This window comes from Pristiophorus japonicus, chromosome 15, assembly GCF_044704955.1.
Source record: "Pristiophorus japonicus isolate sPriJap1 chromosome 15, sPriJap1.hap1, whole genome shotgun sequence".
In the NCBI taxonomy this organism is placed as follows: Eukaryota; Metazoa; Chordata; class Chondrichthyes; family Pristiophoridae; genus Pristiophorus; species Pristiophorus japonicus.
In genome coordinates, this window is record NC_091991.1 from 84,663,904 (window position 1) to 84,682,264 (window position 18,361).

Sequence of the window (18,361 nt, forward strand, 5' to 3'; positions counted from 1 at the left end):
TCTATATCCTTTTTATAATATAGCGACCAGAACTGTTTGCCGTACTCCAAGTGTGGTCTGACCAAGTTCAATACAGCTTGAGCATAACTTCCCGACTTTTTAATTCTATACCTCTAGAAATAAAACCTAGTACTTGGTTTGCTTCTTTTATGGCCTTGCTAACCTGTGGCACAACTTTGTGATTTGTGTTTTTGTACTCCGAGATCCCTTTGTTCCTCTAACCCACCTAGACTCGCACCCTTCAAGTCGTCATAACGTAAAGCGTTTATAAAAATAAATCTCCCCTCCCCTCTGGCTCTTTTGTCAATTACTGTAATCTGTGTCCTGGTTACATAGAAACATAGAAAATAGGTGCAGGAGTAGGCCATTCGGCCCTTCTAGCCTGCACCGCCATTCAATGAGTTCATGGCTGAACATTCAACTTCAGTACCCCATTCCTGCTTTCTCGCCATACCCCTTGATCCCCCTAGCAGTAAGGACCTCATCTAACTCCTTTTTGAATATATTTAGTGAATTGGCCTCAACAACTTTCTGTGGTAGAGAATTCCACAGGTTCACCACTCTCTGGGTGAAGAAGTTCCTCCGCATCTCGGTCCTAAATGGCTTACCCCTTATCCTTAGACTGTGACCCCTGGTTCTGGACTTCCCCAACATTGGGAACATTCTTCCTGCATCTAACCTGTCTAACCCCGTCAGAATTTTATATGTTTCTATGAGATCCCCTCTCATTCTTCTGAACTCCAGTGAATACAAGCCCAGTTGATCCAGTCTTTCTTGATAGGTCAGTCCCGCCATCCCGGGAATCAGTCTGGTGAACCTTCGCTGCACTCCCTCAATAGCAAGAATGTCCTTCCTCAGGTTAGGAGACCAAAACTGTACACAATACTCCAGGTGTGGCCTCACCAATGCCCTGTACAACTGTAGCAACACCTCCCTGCCCCTGTACTCAAATCCCCTTGCTATGAAGGCCAACATGCCATTTGCTTTCTTAACCGCCTGCTGCACCTGCATGCCAACCTTCAATGACTGATGTACCATGACACCCAGGTCTCTTTGCACCTCCCCTTTTCCTAATCTGTCACCATTCAGATAATAGTCTGTCTCTCTGACCCTCCTGCCAGTGTGATCATTTTCTCCTCATTACTCTTATCAAATCCTATCATGATTTTGAAGGCCTCTATTAAATCTCCCCTTATGCTTCGATGCTCTAAGGAGAGCAACCCCAACTTCTAGAGCCCCCAATCTTTTAGTAGCCAGTAACTGATTTATTCTGCACATTTCTTGGTACAGTCCCCACCGCTTATAGCGGACGTGTTTGTGTGAATGTGATTTTCCCGCTACGCGCAATGGCCGGTATAACGCGGTAGAGTTAATAAAATGTAAAATAATTTCAGCACAGTTTTACAGACTGCCAGGGCGAGGACACTTTAAAATTCACACTGCAGCAAAATGATTTACTTTCAAATCTGGTGATTATAGCAAATGGACTGTAGGCACAAATTCACTAAAAATAGTACTTCCTCTCTTTGCTTTGGTCAGTCCTTAATGGGGGAAATGTCCTGCAAAACCAGGCAGGATTTGGTGAAAGATGCTCATCCAAAAATATTACAATGACGACTGCCTGAATAAGGCTCTTTCTATTACATTCAGTGCACCTTAATGAGGTGTGAACTAGTGAGTAAGCACACACTGCGATATGTGTGCTCGCTAGGTCTGTGCAGCAGAGCAGGTCTCCAGTCATCCTGGTTAATCCCTTGCCACTGGATAAAGGCCTAGCTCTGTCAAGCCCGTGTGGTGGCTGATGTGCAACGGTCACCACACGTTAAAAACATCCACGCACAGGCATCTTCCACCCCCTCAACTGGAGTTCAGGACTGGAACATTGGGTCCTTCATTAAACATCTGTGAACTCTTGTGGAAGCAAGTCATCCTCGTTCGAGGGACCGCCTATGATGATGATTATGCTCAAAATAAACCGAGCGTTGAAGATGCTATAATCGGCAAATTTGAAATTGATATTAATGCAAATGGATAATGGATATCGTTTTTTGGCCGGAATAAGCACCTGCCCATTTTAAATGTGGATGTTTTAAGTGGTGGGGACTGTAATTTTAGAAATAGAACCTGCATGAGAGAGACTGCTGAAGCTCATCTTTTCTTGTATTGCGCTCAGTCCCTGCAGCCGCCTCGCCTCATCAGCCTGCAGAGCCTGCAGAGGAGCAATCCCAACGCACCGCTCCCCCCGGCCCACCAGATGCGAATGCCTCCCAACACGGTCAGGATGACCAGCCCCCAGCAGCACAGTGGGCCGCAGCAACACATGACCACCAGCCCACTCATGAGACAGGTAAGCCAGGACTGCCGGGGGAGAACATAAGAACCTAAGAAAATGGGAGCAGCAGTAGGCCATTCGGCCCCTCGAGCCTGCTCCGCCATTCAATGAGATCATGGCTGATGATCTACCTCAACTCCACTTTCCCACCCAATCCCCATATCCCCGATTCTCTTAATATTCAAAAATCTTATCAATCTCTGTTTTGAATATGCTCAAAGACTGAGCCTACACAGCCCTCTGGGTAGAGAATTCCAAAGATTCACCACCCTCTTGAGTGAAGAGGTTTCTCCTCATCTCAGTTCTAAATGGCCGACCCCTTATTGTGAGACTGTGACCCCTGGTTCTAGACTCCCCAGTCAGAGAAACCATCCTCCCTGCATCTACCCTGTCAAGCCCTGTAAGAATTTTATATGTTTCAATGAGATCACCTCTTATTCTTCTAAAATCTAGAGCATATAGAGCTATACTACTCAATCTCTCCTTATAGGACAATCCCCCCCCCATCCCAGGAATCAGTCTGGTGAACCTTCATTGCACTTCCTCAGTGGCAAGTATATCCTTCCTTAGATAAGGAGACCAAAACTGTACACAATACTTCAGGTGTGGTCTCACTGCAGAGAGGTCCTAGAAGGAACTATGGGGTTGGGCTAAGGGAGAAGCTGAGCGCTGCCTTGTATCCGGAATATTCTCATTGCTACGGGAGATATTTGGACTCCTTGACTGATAGTTTCTATCTGTTCTGCATAGTTGCTGAGCTAGGTAGATAGAGCTTTCCCCAATCAGGGCTGTGATAGAGTAGTGGTTATGTTGCTGGACTAGTAATCCAGAGGTGTGGACTAATAATCAAGAGTTCAAATCCCACCATGGCAGTTTAAGAATTTGAATTTGGTTTCAAAAATGAAAATGAAAAGCAAAAAAAAAAAATGTTGTAAAAACCCAACTAGTTCATTAATGGCCTTCAGGGAAGGAAACCTGCTGACCTTACCCGGTCTGGACTGCACGCACCTCCAGTGCCACACCAACCTGGTTGATGTTTCACTGCCCTCCTGAAGTGGACTAGCAAGCCACTCAGTTGTATCAAACAGCTACAAGAGCACCTTCATCACACGGACTGCAGCAGTTAAAGACGAAGGTCCATCGATTAGGAAGCTGCCAAGTATTAGTGTTTCCAAGGTAATGTGCCTATTTGGAAGAAGCTTAATTCTCTCACCCACTCCTGTGAAACCCGGAAGAAATAAAACCATCCTGCATGGGTAAGGGAAGTGGGGCTGGTGTTTTTCCATAGCTGAAACGCTAGCTAAGACTTGTGCCCGTGGGGTGACACGGACCCACTCTGCTGAATCCATTCTGCCAATTTGCCGTCTGTGGCAAAGTTGCCCTCGGTGACGGGCTGGCAGTGTGGACAATGCGGCACTGCCGGCCGCAGTTGATTCTGGCTGGAAGGACTAATGTGGTGCCATCTCTGACCACACCCAATCCCAGGCGGGCCAGCTTTGCTGTGGGTGGACTTTCAGACTCATTGCCCCAACTGTTGAGTCGGGTGCGACCACCAGCTAAATAGGCATAGGCACCAATGTCTAGGCTTGGTCTTGGACAGTTAATTCCAAGTGGATGATTCAGTCAGCGTCAACAAGGTAAACTCTACATCACCAGGATTATATCTCATTGCATCGATTAATTTTGTGAGACTCCAGCTCCGATCTAAAATGTTTTCCTAACGCCTCAGCATGTCTCTTAGAAATCTCTTTAAAAACTCTTTGCATATGACTCATTACTTTCAAAATGATTTTTGTTAAGGAGTTAAACGTTTGCCCACAGCGATTTCATCTATTCTTGGTGCTGCTGAGGGAAGAATGTTGGCGACGATGACACTGGGGGAAGCTCCTTGCTCTCCATGGAGTAGTGCCATGAGATTGTTCATGTGAACCATCAGGACAGGCAGACACGGCCTCCGACAGTGCAGCGCTTCCTCAATACTGCATCATCATAGGCAGTCCCTCGGAATCGAGGAAGACTTGCTTCCATTCTAAAAATTGAGTCCTTGGTGGCTGAACAGTCCAGTACAAGAAACACAGTCCCTGTCACAGGTGGGACAGATAGTCGTTGAGGGAAAGGGTGGGTGGGACAGGTTTGCCGCACACTCTTTCCGCTGCCTGCGCTTGATTTCTGCATGCTCTCGGCATGCGTGTCAGCCTAGATTAAGTGCTCACACCCCTGGTGTGGACTCAAACCCATATAGCCTTCTGGCTCAGAGTTGCCAAGATGAACCATTCAGCTGATTTTTTTTTTTTGTTGAGGTTGCTTCAATTACTTTCCAATAAGATCCAATCCCGATTAGTGTACATAAAGCACTGGATTTACTCAGAATTCAATTGAGATATGAGCACCTTTTGGCTTGGGCGGTAAAGGAAGACCCCACAGGATGATCAGCATGGTTCCATGAGGTGGGCCGCGGTGTACGTTGAGAACATTGGCCAATGCTTCAAAGGCTGGAAGGTGACGGGGAATGAACTGAGGTGATCTGAATTGAGTTGAGTTGAAAATGACTTGAATTGTGTTAAGCCACACTAAAATGAGTGAAAAGTCCTCAAGGGATTAACATCTGGTGAAAGATAGCAACTTCCTTCAAGGCAACTGGCAAACTATATGGACAGTGTGAATGACATTGGCTGTGGGGAAATAAATTTGGGTAGGCTTTACGAATGTGTGCTCCCTGTACATCGAGCGTGAGCACTTCTGCATTTTGAAGTTTCTCCTCCTCGTTCAAATCCCTGCATGCCTTTGTCTTTCCTATTTCTCTAACCTCCTCCAACCCTCTGAGAACTCGGTGGTCCTCCAATTCTCGGCTCTTGTGCATTCCCCACTTCCTTCGCCCCTCCATTAGTGTCCAGGCCTTCAGCAGCCTAAGCTCTGGCATTCCCTAAACCTTTTTCCCTCTCCACATCTTTCTCCTTTTAAGATGCTCCTTAAAACTTGTATCTATGGCCAAATATTTGCCAACTGTCCTAATATATCCTCCTTTGGCTCAGTGTCAATTTTTGTCTACACTCCTATGAAGTGCGTTGAGATGTTTTACTACTTTAAAGTTGTGATATAAATGCAAGTTATAAGAAAATAATTTGTAGCACAATTATGTCATACGGCCCCCCATTCACTAAGATCACGGCTGATCTTCAACGTTAATTCAACTTTCCCTCTGATTCCCTTATCCCTTGATTTTCCCCAAAAATCTACCTGTAGTCAACAATTGAGCATCCACACCCCTGTGGGGCAGAGAATTCCAAAGATTTACAGCCTTCTAAGTGAAGAAATTCCTCCTCATCTCAGTCTTATCCTGAGACTATGTCCCCTGGCTCTGGACTCTCCAGCCAGGGGAAACAACCTCTCAGCATCTACCCTGTCAATCCCCCTCAGACTTTTGTATGTTTCAATGAGATCGCCCCTCGGTATAGACCCAATCTACTCCATCTCTCCTCATAGAACACCCCTCTTGTCCCACGAATCAGTGTAGTAAACCCTCATTGCACTGCCTCTAAGGCAAGTATATCCATCCTCCGATAAGGAGACCAAAACTGTTCACCATGCTCCAGGTGTGATCTCACCAAAGCCCTGTACAATTGTACAATTACTCCAACCCCCTTGCAATAAAGGCTAACAATGATCAGTGCTTGGGCCTCAGCTATTTACAATCTATATTATTGACTTAGATGAAGGGACAGAGTGCAATGTATCCAAGTTTGCTGACAATACAAAGCTAGGTGGGAAAATAACATAGAAACATAGAAAATAGGTGCAGGAGTAGGCCCTTCGGCCCTTCGAGCCTGCACCGCCATTCAATGAGTTCATGGCTGAACATGCAACTTCAGTACCCCATTCCTGCTTTCTCGCCATACCCCTTGATCCCCCGAGTAGTAAGGACTTCATCTAACTCCTTTTTGAATATATTTAGTGAATTGGCCTCAACAACTTCCTGTGGTAGAGAATTCCACAGGTTCACCATACTCTGGGTGAAGAAGTTTCTCCTCATCTCGGTCCTAAATGGCTTACCCCTTATCCTTAGACTGTGACCCCTGGTTCTGGACTTCCCCAACATTGGGAACATTCTTCCTGCATCTAACCTGTCTAACCCGGTCAGAATTTTAAATGTTTCTATGAGATCCCCTCTCATTCTTCTGAACTCCACTGAGTACAAGTCCAGTTGATCCAGTCTTTCTTGATATGTCAGTCCCGCCATCCCGGGAATCAGTCTGGTGAACCTTCGCTGCACTCCCTCAATAGCAAGAATGTCCTTCCTCAAGTTAGGAGACCCAAACTGTACACAATACTCCAGGTGTGGCCTCACCAAGGCCCTGTGCAACTGTGGTAACACCTCCCTGCCCCTGTACTCCAATCCCCTCGCTATGAAGGCCAACATGCCATTTGCTTTCTTAACCGCCTGCTGCACCTGCATGCCAACCTTCAATGACTGATATGCCATGACACCCAGGTCTCATTGCACCTCCCCTTTTCCTAATCTATCACTATTCAGATAATAGTCTGTCTCTCTGTTTTTAACCACCAAAGTGGATAACCTCACATTTATCCACATTATACTTCATCTGCCATGCATTTGCCCATTCACCTAACCTATCCAAATCACTCTGCAGCCTCATAGCATCCTCCTCGCAGCTCACACTGCCACCCAACTTAGTTTCATTCTCAAATTTGGAGATACTACATTTAATCCCTTCGTTTAAATCATTAATGTACAGTGTAAACAGCTGGGGCCCCAGCACAGAACCTTGCCGGACCCTACTAGTCACTGCCTGCCATTCTGAAAAATACCCATTTACTCCTACTCTTTGCTTCCTGTCTGCCAACCAGTTCTCCATCCACGTCAGCACACTACCCCCAATCCCATGTGCTTTAACTTTGCACATTAATCTCTTGAGTGGGACCTTGTTGAAAGCCTTCTGGAAGTCCAAATACACCACATCAACTGGTTCTCCCTTGTCCACTCTACTGGAAACACCCTCAAAAAATTCCAGAAGATTTGTCGAGCATGATTTCCCTTTCACAAATCCATGCTGACTTGGACCTATCATGTCACCTCTTTCCAAATGTGCTGCTATGACATCCTTAATAATTGATTCCATCATTTTACCCACTACCGATGTCAGGCTGACCGGCCTATAATTCCCTGTTTTCTCTCTCCCTCCTTTTTTAAAAAGTGGGGTTACATTGGCTACCCTCCACTCCATAGGAACTGATCCAGAGTCTATGGAATGTTGGAAAATGACTGTCAATGCATCCGCTATTTCCAAGGCCACCTCCTTAAGTACTCTGGGATGCAGTCCATCAGGTCCTGGGGATTTATCGGCCTTCAATCCCATCAATTTCCCCAACACAATTTCCCGACTAATAAGGATTTCCCTCAGTTCCTGCTTCTCACTAGACCCGCAAACCCCTTTTATATCCGGAAGGTTGTTTGTGTCCTCTTAGTGAATACCGAACCAAAGTACTTGTTCAATTGGTCTGCCATTTCTTTGTTCCCAGTTATGACTTCCCCTGATTCTGACTGCAGGGGACCTACGTTTGTCTTTACTAACCTTTTTCTCTTTACATATCTATAGAAGCTTTTGCAGTCCATTTTAATGTTCCCTGCAAGCTTCCTCTTGTAGTCTATTTTCCCTGCCCTAATCAAACCCTTCGTCCTCCTTTTGCTGAGTTCTAAATTTCTCCCAGTCCCTGGGTTCGCTGCTATTTCTGGCCAATTTGTATGCCACTTCCTTGACTTTAATACTATCCCTGATTTCCCTTGATAGCCACGGTTGAGCCACCTTCCCTTTTTCATTTTTATGCCAGACAGGGATGTACAATTGTTGTAGTTCATCCATGCGGTCTCTAAATGTCTGACATTGCCCATCCACTGTCGACCCCTTAAGTATCATTCGCCAATCTATCCTAGCCAATTCACGCCTCATACCTTCAAAGTTACCCTTCAAGTTCTGGACCATGGTCTCTGAATTAACTGTTTCATTCTCCATCCTAATGTAGAATTCCACCATATTATGGTCACTCTTCCCCAAGGGGCCTCGCACAACGAGATTGCTAATTAATCCTCTCTCATTACACAACACCCAGTCTAAGATGGCCTTCCCCCTAGTTGGTTCCTCGACATATAGGTCTAGAAAACCATCCCTTATGCACTCCAGGAAATCCTCCTCCACCGTATTGCTTCCAGTTTGGTTAGCCCAATCTATATGCATTTTAAAATCATCCATGATAACTGCTGTACCTTTATTGCATGCACCCCTAATTTCCTGTTTGATGCCCTCCCCAACATCACTACTACTGTTTGGAGGTCTGTACACAACTCCCACTAGCGTTTTCTGTCCCTTGGTATTCCGTAGCTCCACGCATACCGATTCCACATCATCCAAGCTAATGTCTTTCCTTGCAATTGCATTAATTTCCTCTTTAACCAGCAACGCCACCCCGCCTCCTTTTCATTTCTCTCTATCCTTCCTAAATGTTGAATACCCTTGGATGTTGAGTTCCCAGCCTTGGTCGCCCTGGAGCCATGTCTCCGTGATGCCAACCACATCGTATCCGTTAACTGCTATCTGCACAGTTAATCTGTCCACCTTATTCCAAATACTCCTCGCATTGAGGCACAGAGCCTTCAGTCTTGCCATTTTAACACACTTAGACCCTTTAGAATGTTGCTGCAAAGTGGCCCTTTTTGTTTTTTGCCCTCCACTTTTATTCATTTCCTTTCTGTCTTTTGCTTCTGTCTCCATTTTGTTTCCCTCTGTCTCCCTGCATTGGTTCCCATCCCCCTGCCATATTAGTTTAACTCCTCCCCAACAGCACTAGCAAACACTCCTCCTAGGACATTGGTTCCAGTCCTGCCCAGGTGCAGACCGTCCGGTTTGTACTGGTCTCGCCTCCCCCAGAACCGGTTCCAATGCCCCAGGAATTTGAATCCCTCCCTGCTGCACCATTGCTCAAGCTATGTATTCATCTGAGCTATCCTGCGATTCCTACTCTGACTAGCATGTGGCACTGGTAGCAATCCCAAGATTACTACTTTTGAGGTCCTACTTTTTAATTTAGCTGTAAGGAGGACAAAAAAAGAACCTGCTTTTGAACTTTCGATCTCTCGCGCGCCCTCTCCCTCCCTCCCTCCCTCCCTTGCACGAGGAGGGCACCTAAATCTCTCTGAACACCAACATTTAATAGTTTCTCATCATTTAAAAAATATTCTACCAATGTGAATAACCTCACATTTCCCCACATTATACTCCATCTGCCACCTTATTTACCCACTCAGTTAACCTGTCTATAGCTATTTGCAGGCTCTTTTTTTTTTGTCCTCCTTATAGCTTATTTTCCCACCTAGCTTTGTATTGTCAGCAAACTTGGATACATTGCACTCTGTCCCTTCATCTAAGTCAATAATATAGATTGTAAATAGCTGAGGCCCAAGCACTGATCATTGTGCCACCTCACTAGCTATAGCCTGCCAACCTGAAAATGACCTGTTTATTCCGACTCTTTATTCTGTCCGTTAACCAATCCTCTATCCATGCTAATATATTGCCCCAACCCCATGATCCCTTATAAGAACATAAGAAATAGGAGCAGGAGTAGGCCATACGGCCCCTCGAGCCTCATGGCTGATCCGATCATGGACTCGGGTCCACTTCCCTGCCCACTCTCCATAACCCCTTATTCCCTTATTGTTTAAGAAACTGTCTATTTCTGCCTTAAATTTATTCAATGTCCCAGCTTCCACAGCTTTACAACCCTCCGAGAGAAGAGATTGCTCCTCATCTCCGTTTTAAATGGGCGGCCCCTTATTCTAAGATCTTGCCCTCTAGTTCTAGTCTCCCCCATCAGTGTAAACATCCTCTCTGCATCCACCTTGTCAAGCCCCCTCATAATCTTATACGTTTCGATAAGATCACCTCTCATTCTTCTGAATTCCAATGAGTAGAGGCCCAACCTACTCAACCTCATAAGTCAACCCCCTCATCTTGGGTAACTATCTTTTATGTGGCACCTTATCGAATGCCTTTTGGAAATCCAAATATACTACATCCACTGCTTCCCCTTTATCTACCCTGCTAGTTAGATACTCAAAAATAACACTAATAAATTTGTCAAACATGATTTCCCTTTCCCTTAAAACCATGTTGACTCTGCCTAATCATATTATGATTCACTAAGTTCCCTGTTACCACTTCCTTAATAATGGATTCCAGTTTGTTGCATTAGAAATTCAGGCACAATGGTTATTGGACCTCAACAACGTGCCATTTTTCTAAACTAGTTTTTTATGTTTTATTCTAGTTTAGAAGTGCATCCAAACCTGCCTTCCCTCCCCCTCAGTCTTCTACAACATGGGCCAAAGTATTGTGTACAGATAGAGGATCAAAAAGGGGAGAGATGCACACACGTTTTAACAAATGAAGCGGGACTGGAGGAATAATCTTTTAATAGGAGATTGAGGCAAAATATATCTTGAAGAAACAAATGGTGAAAGTCGTCTTCTGTACTTTTAAAATGATTGGCTGAGAGAATGGGGGAAGCACACGTCTAACCTCTTGGGTATTGGAAGTAGCCCCTTATTCTGGCATTTGAAGGCAATGAAAAAAGTGGTTTTATAGCATGAGATTAGCGTTACTGTTCAGTGGTTCCCACTAAAGCTGAGGTATAAATCCAGAGTTGCCTGATCTGACTCGAGAAATCCCTGTAGAGGTAGTCTCAAACAAGAGGTAGTTTGGGTTTAGCATTATTTGAGGTATGTCTTCAAAAACCTGGATTTTGGCTAGACTTCCTAAATGTACCTGGGCTTAATTTAAATGTTTAGCAGGTGCAAGCATACCTGCCCACACACTCTTAACTAACCATTTTTTAACTGCAGGGAGTGGTGTGCATCACCACACATGCCTGCACATGTACAGCTCCTACCCAAGCAGGGGAACTGTGGTTCACTCAGCCAGTATAAGTAAGGGCACCGACTGACTGAAACCCAACACGACTGCTGTCGGTCCTCATAGAACCATAGCAAAGGAGAGATTTGGGGGGAGGGTGGGCGAAGGGACAAGGGAATCCAATGATTTGAATGTGTTTGGGTTCCTCAAAGGGGAAATCGGTTGTTCCATTTCTTGAAGGCCAATTCTTGTCCAGCCTACTTGGCTTAGTTTTCTTCTTCTCGTGCTAAGGTTATAATAAAAGAGAAACATTGACATTTATCACGTGCATGTCTTAAAACTCTTCATACCTGATGGATTACTTTGGACGTGCGATGACTATGGTTGCGCAGTGACTGTTGAGCAGACCGACGAGGCCACCATTTTGCAAACAGCAGTGTCCCACCAATGAGATGGGTCACACTTGATTGGTTGAGAGAGCAGTGTTGTCAAGGATACCAGGAGAACGGCCAGCTTTGCTTCGCGCGGATCTTTAACATCCACCTGAACCAATAGGACAGGCAGACAGGGCCCTCGGTTTAACGGCTCATCCAAAGAACGGCCCCTCCGACGATGCAGCACTTCCTCTGTGCTGCAATGGGAGGTAACGAGTTCACTGCGTAGAGCTTGACCCAGAAGCGAAAGTTTTACACACTGAACACATATCGGTCTGTGAATTAGTAACTGGAGGCCATCATTGCATTTTACTGTTGCTTTTTGTGCCCCATTTTCCCCAGCACTGCAATCCTGGAAACTCAAGACCCTTCCCAGTAGCCAGCACTACAACCCCCTCTTATCCTACCATGGTCCTTGTGCCTGCAACTGGCGGATTTGCCTCCAAAAACCTGATTCCAATGACCGAGCTGCTCCCATCAGTTACCAACCCTGAGCATCTATCCTATCTTCCCGATATTCCTCAAATTCAGGTAAAAGCAAACACAACGGAATACAAAGGGGCAGGGTGAGCCAACCCTTTGCCAAAGTATCATTTGGAGGATGTGGGGTGGGGGGGGAAATTTAAAGAAAAACTTTAAAGTTTGTTAAATTGCTAAACACTCAACAGTATCCCATCCCACGGGACCTGGTTCCCATTTTCCTTCTCGTGAGTCAGACAGACACATTTTGTACAACTGCATCCACCACAAATACAGAAAAAACTTCCTGTGCCCACTTTCGGTTTTCTCGCAGACAACCAGCAGCTGAACGTGTTAATCTAGATGCACACTCCAGTGCAGCACCGAGGGAGTGCTGCATTGTCAGAAGTACCGTGCTTCGAATGAGACGTTAAACCGAGGGCCCGTCTGCCTGTCCCATTGGTTCAGGTGGATGCTAAAGATCCCATGGCACTATGTGAAGGAAAGCAGGGCATTCAAACTGGTATCCGGAACAACATTCTTCTCACCGAACTAACTGTGGCCTATCTCATGGCCGTTTGTGTGCAAAATGGCTGTTGCTCAACCACAGTCACTGCATCATCATCATCATAGGCAGTCCCTTGGAATCGAGGAAGACTTGCTTCTACTCTTAAAATAAGTCCTTAGGTGGCTGAACAGTCCAATACAAGAGCCACAGTCCCTGCCACAGATGGGACAGATGGCCGTTGAAGGAAAGGGTGGGTGGGACAGGTTTGCCACACGCTCTTTCCGCTGCCTGTGCTTGTTTTCTGCATGCTCTCGGCGACAAGACTCGATTCGCTCATTGCCCTCCCGGGTGCACTTCCTCCACTTATGGTGGTCTTTGGCCAGGGATTCCCAGGTGTCGGTGGGGATGTTGCACTTTATCAGAGAGGCTTTGAGGGTGTCCTTGTAACATTTCCTCTGCCCACCTTTGGCTCGTTTGCCATGAAGGAGCTCTGAGTAGAGCGCTTGCTTTGGGAGTCTCGTGTCTGGCATGCGGACAATGTGGCCCGCCCAGCCACAGCACAACATCAGTAACAACAGAAAGCAACGCGGCGTGAAACTCGTTCTTTCACTGTGAGCTTTCTCCGCAAGCACGCAGACAAAGAGGGATTTTGGGGGGAGCAGTCAAGTGATGATCCAGCACCAGTTTAACACGATCGCCAATGGAAAATCATAACTGGTTAGCAGGTGTGGAATCGCGTAGTTGTCTGAGGAGTTGTCCGAATTGGAATTGCCTGGCGCCTTGGAATCTTTCATTATTTCAACAACAACTTGCATTTATACAGCACCTTTAATGTAATGAAACATCGCAAGGCACTTCACAGGAGAGTAATCAAACATAATTTGACACCGAGGAGATATTAGGACAGCTGACCAAAAGCTTGGTCAAAGGGGTAGGTTTTAAGGAATGTCTTAAAGGAGTGTGGAGGCGGAGGTGTTTAGGGAGGGAATTCTGTGTCAGTCTGCTTAATAACCTGAGTCATCGCGCACAAAAGATAATCCAATTTAAATGATTGGAGGGTGCAAACAATCCTGCCCACGCCCTCTAAATAACCAGTTATTAACTGCAGGGAGTGGTGTGCATTGGCACACACACACCCACACATACACCCACACAGTTCTCGCCTGAGCAGGGGAACTGTGGATCCACTCAGCCAGTATAAACAGGGCCAACAGCTGACTGACTGGAACCCAATACTGCAGCCATCAGTCCCCATAGAACCACAGCAAAAGAGAGATTTTAGGGGAGGGTAGGGGGAGAGGGGGAGAGAATACAATTATTTTACAAGTGTTTGGGTTCCACTAAAGGGACCTGCGCCACCCAGCCGTAGACTGTTCCAGACGTCTGCGTTGGTGTAGCTCATTATTCCCAGAGTCCCGAGCAGCCAAGTCCTAGCTCTCTGTGGCAGTGGGGGTGATGTCACTGGGCCGGAGGTGGGAAATGACACCGTGGAGCCCAATGCATCATTATCATCATCATTGGCAGTCCCTCGAAATCGAAGACTTGCTTCCACTGTAAAAATGAGTCCTTAGGTGGCTGAACAGTCCAATGCGAGAACCACAGTCCCTGTCACAGGTGGGACAGATAGTCGTTGAGGGAAGGGGTGGGTGGGACGGGTTTGCCGCACACTCTTTCCACTGCCTGTGCTTGTTTTCTGCATGCTCTCAGCGATGAGACTCGAGTTGCTCAGTGCCCTTCCAGATGCACTTCCTTCACTTAGGGTGGTCTTTGGCCAGGTCCAAAATGGCTGCCAAGGTGGCTGCTCCCTAGGGAGCTCCCCTGCTAAACAACTCCCATCTTCTACCATCCAAAGCCCAGTGCAATGGGTGCCTGAATGTAAACTGACGGTGAGGTAGAACGGGGGGAGTTCTTTACTCGGCATCCATAGCAGCAGAGAACCGAGCCATGCAGGCATTCAGTCGCAGATACATAGAAACATAGAAAATTGGTGCAGGAGTAGGCCCTTCGAGCCTGCACCACCATTCAATAAGATCATGGCTGATCATTCACCTCAGTACCCCTTTCTTGCTTTTTCTCCATATCCCTTGATCCCTTTAGCCGTAAGGGCCATATCTAACTCCCTCTTGAATATATCCAATGAACTGGCATCAACAACTCTCTGCGGTAGGGAATTCCACAGGTTAACAACTCTTGAGTGAAGAAGTTTCTCCTCATCTCAGTCCTAAATGGCTTACCCCTTATCCTTAGACTATATCCCCTGGTTCTGGACTTTCCCAACATTGGGAACATTCTTCCTGCATCTAACCTGTCCAGTCCCATCAGAATTTTATATGTTTCTGAGATCCCCTCTCATCCTTCTAAACTCCAGTGAATACAGGCCCAGTCGATTCAGTCTCTCCTCATGTCAGTCCTGCCGAGCGGTGTCTCTGCTGCTGTGGGTGCTGGGTACGGAGATCGCCAATCCACAGAAGTCCTTTATTCACCCGTTGTCGCGTCGCACTTATCTGCGTGTCCCGTGTTTTAAGATGTAAACTGACTGTCCGCAGTTTGTAATTGGAAGGTGTCTGGATTCATGGTGCAGTTTGTATCTATCACAATGCAAGTTATTGGGACTCGTCAATAAGTGCCTGTTTTTTTTTGGAATGTCCGTTTGTTCAAGTTCACCGTGTTCAAGTTCCACCTATTTGTTTAACGGGGTGGAGAAGTATTCATGTTTGCCATTTAAGTGATGAATGAAGAGCAGGTGTCAGTTTGCCGGGAGAGCGGATTCGTTTTTAGAATTGTGCCTTGGCACTGAGCACGAGAGAAATATCCCGAGTAAAACCCAAACAGAAAACTTCAGTCTCCAGTGTTCAGGAGTCCGTCCCTGAAAGCTCAGAGGCCAAGTCGCCACCACTGGGCCAAGAAGGTGAATATTAAAGAAAAAAGGAAGACTTGCATTTATTGATGTAGCATCTTTCATGATCTCCGAATGTCCCAAAGCTCTTTACAGCCAATGAATTACGTTATAATGTAGGAAACACGGCAGTCAATTTGCACATCGCAAGATCCTACAAACACCACTGTGGAAAATGACCAGACCATCAGTTTTTAGGTGTTGATTGAGTGATAAATCTCTGCCGATTTGTTCGTGCTGTTTTGCGCTGCCACCGAACACCAATAGCTGAGTCAAACCATTAATCGGTCAACTGGTGAATAATGCAAATGTTTATAATATTTAGGAATGAATGCTTAAACCATGCCTTTTCTTTGCTTCCAACCTGCAGCTGGATGATGCCGGGACAATATTGCTAGAAAGTTTATTGAACAGGGAGAGGAATGGCAACTGTATGCCAGCAAAACCTTCGGCCACCAGCACAAACCCTTCTCCTGGCCCTTCGGTCCCCTCTCCTGGATATACAGGTAACTGTGCACCGCAGTTGAACCCTGCGCCACCACAAGGCATTGACGGCACAGTGCTCCGTGACATACTTTGATATCCAGTGCTCGCCACTAAAACTAGGGACCTTTTGGAGATGGGGAAATTTCAGCCCTGTAGTACGGAAGCCAAGCTTGTGCTACAGCAACCACTTGCATTTTTATATTTCTATATAAAAGGATATTTCTAACTTTGGAGGATTGGGAGGGGAAAACTCTGAGGAACACTAAGCCCAGTAGGATTGTTACAACCAGTGACTGCAGCGAACGTGAAATCATTGTGCCACCGTTTATTGAATTTTAAATGACTTTGGAGATCTGAGGGGACAGGAAGACACTGGGCCAAGCCCCTGCAGAGAGACCTGCACCAATGGATGGGCTTCTGCCTGTGACCCAAGCAATCTGTCAAATCGACCCAGCAGTTTCTCTCGCAGGTAGTGCTAGGTGGGACATCTTCTGGGACCTGCATCCCATCCAGACTGATCGGACAACGAGGTTTCAGTTGTCTAGTGTGGTTCAACGTTCCACTATATTTAATGTAAGATAGTTGGGTAGCTTTAACCACAAAGCTGGACATTGGCAGAGGATGGGATCAAATCTGGCTGTAATGCACCCACAATCGAATAGCCTGCCATGACATCGCCTTGTACGAATCGCGAATACTGCTCCAAGGGTGGATCGGGCTCTCGGTGATGTGCTTTCTCTTGTCTCGTAGGGTCCGTGACTGTTACCAGTGTGCATGTTCCAGGCCGCTCTTCCAGCACCTCCAGCACTGGGAGCAGAGGAAGGTGAGTGAAGCCTTGATCATACTGGTGATTGGTTAACTATTCTAAACATACCCCATTCCCTGTGTTCGTTCTTTCCCTTTTTCTCTCATTCTTATGTTCTTTCAGTTGTAGCTCATCAAGCAGACTAACCAGACCCGAGTCTCAGCAGTTGGTCCCAGTTGTTCGTCTCGAACCGATTAAAATCAAGCAGGAGGCCGTTTTCGAGGATGATCAATGCGATTTCCCCATCATTGTGGTGAAGCAAGAGCCTGGGGAAGAAATCACGCAACCTTGTGTGGTTAGTTTGAGCCTCTTTAAAAATCCAGCCAGCACTGTTTAAATTATTGTTGTTGTACTTTCCAATATCTTTCCAACACTTTTATAGGAAATCGTGTAATGGGTGCAAAATCTAAGCAGTTGTCAATTGTAGGAATAGGTGATTTTGGACCTCTGGTTCCCAAAGCTCTCCACTACTTGGGGCTTTTCCTCGCCTCATGTCTAGCTCTGTTGCAGACTGGAGAGTGATTGCTATGCTTAGTCAACAACTCCATTAAGGGCCGAGAAATAGCAGGCGGATGCCTTCGACCTGAAAAATTTCTACGAATCTACCTGGTGGTCCCGGAGTTTCGGAGACTTCTGGTCCTGGGGCTCTACATGAAGGCCTTCGTAGCCGCACACGTATCCCAGGATCGTAAAGGTTTTGTACACATCACCGGGATCACGTGGGCCGGCCCAACCTATAGGGGATCACCATTCATACTTCATCGTCATAGGCAGTCCCCCGAAATTGAGGTGGCCACAGGTCTGTCACTAACACTGGGGTATCGTGCTGGTATCCGCTGTATCCAGGATGGTAGAAGGCAAACTGGATGGACCTTGGTGTTTTTGCGTCACTGAGTCAGAGTGCGAGTGAGAAGGCCCCAGTGCTACATGGGGTAGCAGACCAACAACGATCCCTGTGTGAAAGATGGTTGACAATATTGCTGCAGCACCTTAATTGGACAATATGTCTGGGAGGATGCCAAGGGTCACTGCGGTTGAATGAAAGCTTCCTGGTACTGCATTAACCAATTGCCAGCCTGGGCCAGCCCACACTGCGATATGTGCACGCACTAGGTCCGTGCAGCAGAGCTGGTCCCCAGTCGTCTTGGTTAACCCTTGCCACTGGACCAAGACCTAGCTCTGTCAAGCCTATGTGGTGGCTGCTGTGCAACGGCCACCCCACGTTTATAACAAAAAAAAAATCCACGCACAGGCATCTTCCACCCTTCAACATGTAGTTCAGGACCTGGAATATTAGGTCCTTCATTGAAACACCTGTGAACTCATCCTTTCTTGGCGTTTCGAGGGACCGTCGATGATGATGATGATGTCTGAAGTTGGCCAGTTTTTAAAAATTAGCTCTTGGGATGTGGGCATCGATGGCATTTACTGCCCATGCCTAGTTGCCGTGAGAAGGTGGTAGTAGGCCTTTTCCTTGAACTACTGCAGTTTGTCATTGTAGCTGTATGATAAGGGCA

The 18,361-nt window shown here is 46.4% G+C and overlaps 1 protein-coding gene across 2 annotated transcripts in view; it reads left to right on the forward strand.

The window, feature by feature from the left end:
* Window positions 1-18,361, forward strand: part of LOC139280886 (E3 ubiquitin-protein ligase TRIM33-like) — a 150,477-nt gene that overhangs the window by 120,013 nt on the left and 12,103 nt on the right. The window contains exons 10-14 of one of the 2 annotated variants that reach the window (XM_070900672.1): window positions 2,174-2,347; window positions 12,033-12,221; window positions 15,924-16,059; window positions 16,790-16,862; window positions 16,968-17,139. In XM_070900672.1, coding sequence (XP_070756773.1) covers window positions 2,174-2,347; window positions 12,033-12,221; window positions 15,924-16,059; window positions 16,790-16,862; window positions 16,968-17,139 — 744 coding nt within the window. The remainder of the gene's footprint in view (window positions 1-2,173; window positions 2,348-12,032; window positions 12,222-15,923; window positions 16,060-16,789; window positions 16,863-16,967; window positions 17,140-18,361) is intronic. The other variant, XM_070900673.1, reaches the window with a different exon arrangement.